We start from the raw sequence: 10,717 nt of genomic DNA on the forward strand, positions 1-10,717 counted from the left end.
GTGACTTCCTACTCAATGTGTTAGCTACAACATTAGCTTTACCCAGATGGTAATCAAAGCCAAAATCGTAATCTTTCAAAAACCTGAGCCATCCTTTCTGCCTTATATCCAACTCCTTATGGTCAAACAAATAGTTCGAACTCTTATGATCACTGAACACCTCAAATTTGGAGCCAAATAGATAATGTCTCCAAATCTTCAACGTGAATACCACAACTGCTAACTCAAGATCATGCGTAGGATAATTCCTTTCATGAACCTTCAACTGCCTAGAAGCGTAAGTCACAACCTGACCATTATGCATCAACACACCTTTTAGACCCATCTTTGAGGCATCACAATACACCACAAAGGACTCAGTCGCATTCGGAAAAATTATTATTGGAGCTGACATTAACTTCTTCTTAAGTTCTTGGAAACTCAATTCACACTTAGCATCCCAAGCAAAAGCATGACCTTTCCTAGTTAGTTGAGTCAACGATAAAGATAACTTGTAAAAGCCTTTGATAAACTTGCGATAATAACCAACTAACCCAAGATAATTTCAAATTTTAGTGACACGCTTCAGAGTCTCCCACTACATCACAAACTCTGTCTTCGACGGATCTACAGCAATACCTCCACTAGAAATTACGTGGCTAAGAAAACTCACTTCTCTTAATTGAAACTCACACTTAGACAATTTAGCATACAACTACTTCTCTTGTAAAAACTTTTAGCATAACTCTCAGATGATTTGCATGCTCTTCATCTGTCTTCGAATAAATCAGAATGTCATCAATAAACACCACCAAAAACTTATCTAAATACTGATGAAAACTTCTATTCATATACTCCATGAACACTCCATATGCATTAGACACACCGAACATCATTAATGAATACTCGTAATGACCATACCGTCTCCTAAAAGTTGTCTTTGGAATATCCTAGACCTTCACACAAATCTGATGATACCCAGACGTCAAGTAAATCTTACAGAAAACACACACACCTACTAACTGATCCATCAAATCATCAATCCTCGGAAGTGGATAGTTGTTCTTGATAGTCATTTAGTTCAACTGTCGATACTCGACATATAGATGCATACTACTATTTTCTTCTTTACTAACATAATAGGTACACCCCATAGCGAAATGCTTGATCGGACAAATTTCTCCTCAAGCAAATCCTCAAGTTATTTCCTCACTTAACTCAACTCTGAAGCAGACATCCAATACATAGCCATCGAAATGGGACTAGTGTCAGGTACCAAGTCTATAGCAAACTCCATCTCACTCTCTAGACGCAAATCACCGATATCATCAGGGAACACATATGGAAAATCACAAATAGGTAGATCACCAATTACTCCTTTACCCTTTACATCCAAAGAACCTAACATCATAAGCACGAGACCGTCATCCTTCACATACTCATTCACTTGCTTAGCAGATACAAAGAGGTCTTCCTCTCCCACGAACTCTGGAAACATCACTATCTTTGCATAGTAGTTGATATGTACTAACGGAAGACTAACCAAATCTATCCTGAAATCTCTATCAAAAATACTCAGCGGACAATTCAAACAAACCAAATATGTAGTTATAAAACCCATAACAAAGGTATCAATAACCTTACTCCCACCCATAGATGACAACTCAAGATTCAGCCTCTTTTCACAATCCAAAGAAATGAACAAATATGTCGCACTTGTATCGACAATATCAACTAAAGAAATATTATTAATAAAACATGTACCTATGATCAATATGTCCTCTTTGGTAGTCACTGAGCCAGACAAAGCAAAAACCTTTCCTCTAGACTTTTCTTGCTTAGGCTTCTGACAACGAGTGCTAATATGACCCTATTATCCATAATTATAGCAAGTCACAATAGTACTCCTACACTTGGCAGCTCGATGACCTGACTTCTTACACTTGAATCAATTCTCAATAGCACTCGTACATTCAGAATTTTGGGGCCCAAACTCGCCACACTTGTAGCATCTTAGAGAAGTAAGAGCTCCTTCCCCACTTTGACTTATCTACTGAGTTTTCTTCTTGTCCTTACTATCTGGAACAATTTAAGGCTTCCTGCGATTCTGATTATCACTTCTTTATCACTGGAACTCTTGTAATAAGCAGATCTCGCATGGTTATCATCATCATAGATATGACATTTGTTTACCATCATGAAAAACTAATAAATCTCTTGGTACCCAATAAAATTTATGATCTATGGGCGCACTCCACTCTCAAATTTGATGCACTTAGATTCTTTAGCCCATATCTCATTATAATGAGGACATAATCTAGATAACTCCTCAAACTTCATAGCATAGTCCGCCACAATCATATTTCCTTGTGTCAGCCTAAGGAATTCAATCTCTTTCTTGCTACACACATCAGTAGGAAAATATTTCTCCAGAAATACAGTCTTGAGCACTTCCCAAGTAATCTCAGTACCACTAGGTTCCATTCTCTGACATGAGTTATTCCACCAATACTCAGCCTCTTCTAAGAACATATAAGGACTATAAAGCACCTTCTGAGCATTTATGCAAGCCATGACTCTAAAGATTTTCTCGATCTCTTGCAACTAGATATGAGCGTCCTCCGGATCATACCTCCCTTTAAAGGTTGGCGGGTTATTCCTCTTAAACTTGCTCAATCCTCTACCCTTAGCACCCTCAGTCTGCTGATTTTGTGGAGCGTTCAAAGCTTGTTAAGCCTGCCTCTTCATGTTGGCCATAGATTCCAAAGCATCAGCGATAACATGCTCGTTTCTTCCAGCCATATCTCTTCATGTAGACAACTACGTCAGAAGAAACAAAACATTGACAATGCACATACACTAATCGATATCCCAGGGACTGGACAATATAGAAAACTTGGTCGGACGGGCCGATCTGCTATGATAACACTAAGTAACAACCTAATTTCCCCGCGCATAATATAACGAAATAAATCAAAGATATATCACATATTCACATTAGGATGTCACACATCTCAATCACAACCTATTTTTGTTACACTTATAATTTAAAATAAAACATCCAACACATGTCATCGCATGCTCACCTTCACTTAGGGTATCATCGCAACAAAATTGATCAAATAAGCATGCTTCACAATCATATAAGTCTCATAAAAATATTTTATTAAAACTAAAATAATACAGTAAACGTATCTGCAAATCAACGCAAGCATCAAAACATCGATACTTAACATCTAACTCTATAACTAACACAAAACAGAAATAAAAAGCATTGCTCGCCCTGCCCAGTGTTACAAATCATAGAAACAAAATTCTAAGAACGTAAAACGAAAAATAAAAGAGATGAACAACCCAACGCCATCCTCCAGCTCTAAGCAGCTACTCGGTTACTTACTTATTTATACTCCAAAGAGGAGCACATGACACAACAATAGTAGAGAGGTAAGAATCCACATAAATAAATTAAGTGGCATAAACTGCAAAGTAAACATGTACAAATACACATATTTCATAACAATTACACAATGACATTCTCACACCCAACTCAACATCATACATAATCATGATTAAACATACAACTCATTATGCAGTGGACTCAACTATGCAACTCGATGCATATGCATGTGGTGCCAACTTATCAAAAGGTTCCTCATTCGAAACAGATCACACACCAAACCTCGAGCCCCACACCGAGATCCAAGCCCCAACAACGAGCTTCGGGCAAGCCACAAAATCTCGCACCAAACATGTGAACTTATCTCTTCCACAACAACAACGACATATGATGCATGTCATACAAGTCAATGCAACTCAACAATAACTACAATGTTTAAGGTCCACACCGACCGTAAACAACATACATTGACCATAATATGATGCATATGCATGTGGTACCAACTCAACAATGTTCCTCGTTCAAATCGGGTCCAATATCGAGCCCCGCACCGAGCTCTAAGACCCAACACCGAGCTTGCGACAAGTCACAAAAATTTGCATCGAACCTATTAATTTATCTCTTTCACAACAAAAACAACATATTATACATGTCATACAAGTGAATTCAATTCAACAATAACTACAATGTTTAAGGTTCACACTAATCGTAAACAACATGCATTAACCACAACATAATAATCCCGCACCAAATTGTTATTTCACATCTACAACAAAAGTGAATAATCAATCATCACAAAATCATCATAAAATATGTACAATTCATCATAACTGTAACACCCCTTCTTCTACCCCAAAATACTTAACATATAATCAGAGTAAATAAGCACGCCTATAAACAAAAGAGCGTCACATCGACGTTTTCAAAAACTAAAAGCTTTCAAAAACCAACATCATTCATCATCAATATACAATACACCTGGTCATTTAAAATAACACATTTTAATTATCATGAATATTCAAGAATATGCGTTCGCAGCGGAAAATAATGAATACTCATGTATTTCATAAAATGATCCATGTCCCATACCATGATTATCTCTCAATAATCTCCTCAAGATAAAATAAAACCATATCTAGAATATTTGGAACGATGGCCTCTCCAACAGCAATTGCAATCAAACATGTTCATAAGTAATAACGTAATGCATATCCAAATAAGATATGAGTTCAATACTAACAATCTACCCCATGTTACATGACCAGAGCATTGACTCACTACCTAGTCTCCAAACTAGAATACGGAAGCTCTCCGGCTAAACCTCGAATGAGCTACCTTCCACTTACTTCAGCGATACTACTCCTGAGTATCTGCACGATACCCATGTAAAGGTAACATTCAAACAGAAAGGGTGAGAATTCAAATCATTATGAAGAAGTATAATCAAGCACAATGATTAAATCAACAATTAAAGGAATTCATCACACTTCGTATAACCATGTAAATAATATTAATCAACATTTATTTCACATGTTTCAAACATCCATCAAAACTCAAGGAGTACAACATTAAAATCCAATAACATATTCCTGAAAATGCACATAACTACAATTATCACATAATCACATATTTTGCCAAGTTATGTATCCAAACATTACCAAACTCAATTACCATATCTGATACACACATCACAATCACAACAATGCATACACTCGATGATCACATAACTCTAATGTGACTCAATGCAAGACATGTGACTCTATGCATGCGGTACCTCAATGTGAACCCAAAGTTTCACCGCTTTCCGATTCAATATCTAGAATCCAAGCCACGCTTCCGATCCGAACAAGATCAAAGCCACTACGTCTATTTCCAATTAAGGATCAACGTTTACTACGCCTATTTCCAATTAAGGATCAACGTATGCTACGTCTACTACGCCTATTTCCAATTAAGGATCAATGTATGCTACGTCTACTACGCCTATTTCCAATTAAGGATCAACGTATGCTACGTCTACTACGCCTATTTCCAATTAAGGATCAACATATGCTACCATGTGAACCCACAGTTTCACCGCTTCCACCATGAAGCCGACCATGCCATGAATGAATGTACAAATACCAACACATATGCAATTAAGATCATCTCTACCATCTTAACATTCCATATATCACCATAATTCAACTCTATGAATTATCCACCAATGGTACATATACACATTCATAACAACTACACCATTCACATAATATGCAATTAAGATCATCTCTACTATCTTCATCATTCCACATATAACCATAATTCAACTCTATGAATTATCCACCAATAGTACATATACACATTTATAACAATATATCATTCACAAATATAGGCTAATTATCAAATACGCACACATAGATTTCATCCCAAAACGAATACATCATTTAAAATCTCAATTTTTCACTTTTCAAACAGTGTTAACCGGTTAACGCATATAGGTAACCGGTTAACGCGAACCAAAACGCACTCCCTGACAGATTTCAACAGTGTTAACCGGTTAACGCTTTTGGTTAACCGGTTAACGCAAAACAGAATGCAATTCCTAACAGATTTTCAACAGTGTTAACCGGTTAACGCCTTTGGTTAACCGGTTAACGCAAAAACAGAATGCTATTCATGCGTTAACACAAAACAGAATGCAGAATTTTCTGCGTTTTTCATCATTGGAGGACTTTCGGACCTCCGATTTTGATTCCGTAAAAAGCCAAACGCTCAGAAAATTATAACTCATACAATAGTCTAAGTATATAACGTTAATTTGCAGTTTTAACACAATCAAATCACCACAATCAAGAATACTCATCAAACCTAACAATTTCAAACAACCATACAAAATTAGGGATTTTAACCTAACATACTTCTACCCATTGACCCGATCATACTAACCCATAATAATAAGGATTCCCCCCTTACCTCTTCAATTTTCTGGAAACCCTAGCTCCTCTCTTATCCTTCCCCTCTTCTCCTTACTTTTCCTCTTCTCTTTCTCTATTGTTGTCAAATGATCAAATGAATCCTAATTCTCACTCCCTTCACCTCTTATATACTAGTATTACATTTGGGCTTAAGGAATGATACCTCTAATTTAATTAATAGGCCCAATAAGACCTAATATTTAAATATCTCTAATTAGTTCAATTAAATTAAACCAACTCAACATGCACACCAAGTTAATTAATTCAATTATTCATTACTCATATCAACTAAATAATTAATTAACACACCAAATTAATTAATATAATCAATTATTGCTACCTAACAACCAATTAATTAATTAACACTCCAAATAAATAAATTAAAATAAAATATAGTAATAATAATATAAGAAATAATTACTAAAATTGGGTTGTTACAACTCTCCCCCACTTAAAAGATTTTCGGCCTCGAAAATTTACCTCAAACGAACAACTCCGGATACGATTCCTTCATCTTATCCTCGAGTTCCCAAGTAATATTTCCATTGGCGACTCCACCCCATATCACTTTCACTAAAGCAATCTCCTTCCCACGAAGCTTCTTCACTTCTCGATCTTCAATCTGCATAGGTGATGTATCAACCGTCAAATTATCCCTCACTTGAACATCATCTAATGGAACAACATGCGATGGATCCGCAATGTACCTCCTCAATTGAGACACATGGAACACATCATGAAGATTAGAAAGTGACGGTGGTAATGCAATCCGATATGCCACTTCACCTACCCTCTCGGAAATCTGATAAGGACCAATGAAACGCGGCGTCAACTTACGTGACTTCAAAGCGCTACCAACACCCGTTATTGGCGTAACTCGAAGAAACACATGCTCGTCTTTCTCCAACGTCGGAGCCTTCCTCCTTTTATCATGGTAACTCTTTTGACGACTCTGAGAAGCCTTCATCTTCTCTTGAATCATCTTAATCTTATCTGCAGTCTCTTGAATCAACTCGGGTCCAACCACAATACTCTCTCCCGATTCGTACCAACACAAAGGAGTTCTACACCTTCTGCCATAAAGAGCCTCAAAAGGTGCCATTCCAATACTCGAATGGAAACTCTTGTTATACGTAAACTCAATCAAAGGCAAGACACTATCCCAATTTCCTCCTTGTTCCAAAACACAAGACCTCAAAAGATCTTCAAGTGACTGGATAGTCCTCTCCGTTTGACCATCAGTTTGCGGATGATATGCCGAACTCAAACGCAACTTCGTACCCAAAGCACTTTGCAAACCTTCCACAAATCTCGAAGTGAACCTCGGATCTCTATCCGAAACAATGCTCGATGGAATACCATGCAAACACACAATCCTTTCGATGTATAACTTAGCAAGTCTCTCCATCGAATAATCCATCCTCATCGAAATAAAATGAGCACATTTCGTCAACCTGTCCACAACGACCCAAATCGCCTCACAATTACTCAATGTTCTCGGAAAGCCCGAAACAAAATCCATAGAGATACTATCCCACTTCCACTCAGGAATAGATAACAGTTGCATCAAACCAGGCGGCTTTTGATGTTCAATCTTTGACTTTTGACAAGTCAAACATGAATACACAAATTCCGCTACATCCTTCTTCATACCTTGCCACCAAAACATCTTTCTCAAGTCTTGATACATTTTTGTAGCACCAGGGTGAATACTCAAACCACTTCTATGCCCTTCCTCAAGAATCCTCTTTCTCAAATCCGCAACATCCGGAACACAAACTCGATCACGACACCTCATGATACCATTCTCATCAATCTGAAAGTCACCACCTTTGCCTTGATTAATCAATGCCATAACATCGACCAATTTCAAATCTGACTTATGACCTTCTCTAATCTCATTAAGAATACCACACGTAAGCTTCAACACACCAAGCTTAACACTCGAAGGCGTCGCTTCCCAAACCAAACTCAAATCTCTAAATTGCTCCAACAATTCAAACTCTCGAATCATCAACATAGACATGTGCAATGACTTCCTACTCAATGCATCGGCTACAACATTCGCCTTTCCAGGATGATAATTCAAACCAAAATCATAATCCTTCAAGAATTCTAACCATCTTCTTTGCCTCATATTCAATTCTTTCTGATCGAACAAGTACTTCAAACTCTTGTGATCACTAAACACATCAAATCTCGATCCAAATAAATAATGTCTCCAAAGCTTCAACACAAACACAACGGCGGCCAACTCTAAATCATGCGTCGGATAATTCCTCTCATGAACTTTAAGTTGCCTTGAAGCATAAGCTACCACTTGCCCTTTTTGCATCAGAACACCTCCCAAACCCAACAAAGAAGCATCACAATACACAACGAAAGTTTCTAACGGATCCGGTAAAATCAGAATAGGAGCCGTAGTCAATCTTCTCTTAAGCTCTTGAAAATTCGCTTCACACTGCAAAGTCCAAATGAAAGCTTGACCTTTCCTAGTCAACTGCGTCAACGGTAACGACAACTTAGAAAGTCCTTCAATGAACTTCCTATAATAACCAGCCAAACCAAGGAAACTTCGAATCTCAGCAACAGACCTAGGAGCTTCCCATTGAGATACAGCTTCAACCTTCGTAGGATCCACAGAAATACCACCACCCAAGTTCCATTGATATTAAGGACACACGAACGGAACAACCATGAATCAAGGGTTTATTGTAAGTCACGAGCATAGAGTCTCGGTTAAGAGTCACCCAAAAAGGGAGTGTACTAGGGTTTAAACATGCCAAACATGTTCTACAAGAGGTTCCCATAGTCATCATCCCATCTTTCGGATATTATCGGATAAACAACTACTCGTATTCCAAAAATATTCTCAAGAGAGACTCTTATGAGTGTAGTATCACGTAACAATCGTATCAAATCTTACACTTAACGACTTCCGCACTACATCCTAAGAATAGGCCAAGATGGACTTGGAAAACTAAGGTCCTTGGCTTATAAGGTCTATATTGGAAAGAGTAATGTCTAACCACAACTAGTTGTGTGACATTATTGATCCCAACATGACCTCCACCAAGTGAATGGGCTTGCAAGTAAACTTACTAAGGAATAACTCCACACAAGTCAACAATACTATGCCATTCTCCTATCCTAAGTGCACTCGAGTTCGGGTATAGAACTCATCTCACAAAGATCACCAAGCATACAAGGAATGAATATTCAAGCAATTCAATCATTACATACAATACAGTAATCCCAAATTGCACGAAAATATGTCACAAAATAATATACACAACAATACAACAAATATGAAAAGTAGGCAAAACCCACTAGGCAAATTTCCCCAGCAGAGTCGCCACTTTTCTGTAGCGGGGTATTCGTTACCATTAGAGATATTGACTAAATTTAAGGTAAACCATACAAGTCGAGTCGCCACCGCACTTCTATTTCTCCAAAGGAATGGTTAGAAAGCGAACAAAAACCTAAAAGTTATATCGAATCAAAAACTAGTAAAAATGTCAGAGATCGGGGTAAGGGGGTTGGTTATGCAATGGGAAGGTTTTAAGCACCCAAAATATCCTAGGTACTCCTAGGGAGCCCTTTTCATACTTGTTGTAAGGTTGGTATTTTGTGAAAATTTGTTTGTGCAAACATGATTGAAGAGATGAGAAAAGAATATATAAGTTATTTACATTTTGTGTTTGGATGGATAAACCCATTGCCTACGTACCATCTTAAAAAAGATTAGGATCAAAACCTCGTAGTTCGGGGTAAAAATCTCAAAATGAGTTGGTAAATTGATTGGTCCAAAAGCCTTAAGGTCTTTTGTTATCCAAGGGAGAAGACTCAACCTTAAACCACAAATCCACCATGTGAGGATAGCTTCAACATGCTAGTGAGGGGTTAACCCTATAATAAGCATGGAAGACTCATTGTCCATCACTAAGGATATAGGTGAGTATTACATCTACCTCAAGGATAACACAAACCTAATAGCTAAAGGTTATGAAAAAGTTTTGATTAAGAAAGTGGCCATTGAAACCACAAAAGGTATTTGAATGAGTTATATTTACCAATGAAAAGTATTTACAAAATATGGTCAAAGTTGATTTAAAGATTCAATTCAAAATAAGTGTTTATGAAAATAAAGTTTGAAAATCAAAAGCATAAGGCTTAGGTTTCTAATGTTTAGAAATAGGTGTTAAATGTTTGCACAAAAGTTTTGGCTTGGGTTAGAGTGGAGGGAAGAAGAAGAATGGCTAAAGTCCTAATCATACAAGAGATGAAGGATAAGAAACAAGACCACAAATGGAGTTCCTTTCTTGAGATCATATTGATGATCCAAGTAGCTCCCATCCTTTGGAATATGCATGCAAAATAAGTGTAA

At 37.3% G+C, this 10,717-nt stretch overlaps 1 protein-coding gene across 1 annotated transcript; it reads right to left on the reverse strand.

Annotated features, from left to right (window-relative positions):
* Nucleotides 1–1,192: 1,192 nt before the first annotated feature.
* LOC127097414 (uncharacterized) lies at nucleotides 1,193–2,553 on the reverse strand. The gene is made up of 2 exons (XM_051035912.1): nucleotides 2,233–2,553; nucleotides 1,193–1,849 (listed from the first exon to the last, which is right to left on the reverse strand). The coding sequence occupies exons 1-2, from the start codon at nucleotides 2,551–2,553 to the stop codon at nucleotides 1,193–1,195; spliced, it is 978 nt and encodes a 325-aa protein (XP_050891869.1).
* Between the last annotated feature and the right edge of the window lie 8,164 nt (nucleotides 2,554–10,717).

The sequence above is a fragment of the Lathyrus oleraceus genome, chromosome 1, assembly GCF_024323335.1.
Source record: "Lathyrus oleraceus cultivar Zhongwan6 chromosome 1, CAAS_Psat_ZW6_1.0, whole genome shotgun sequence".
Taxonomy (NCBI): domain Eukaryota; kingdom Viridiplantae; phylum Streptophyta; class Magnoliopsida; order Fabales; family Fabaceae; genus Lathyrus; species Lathyrus oleraceus.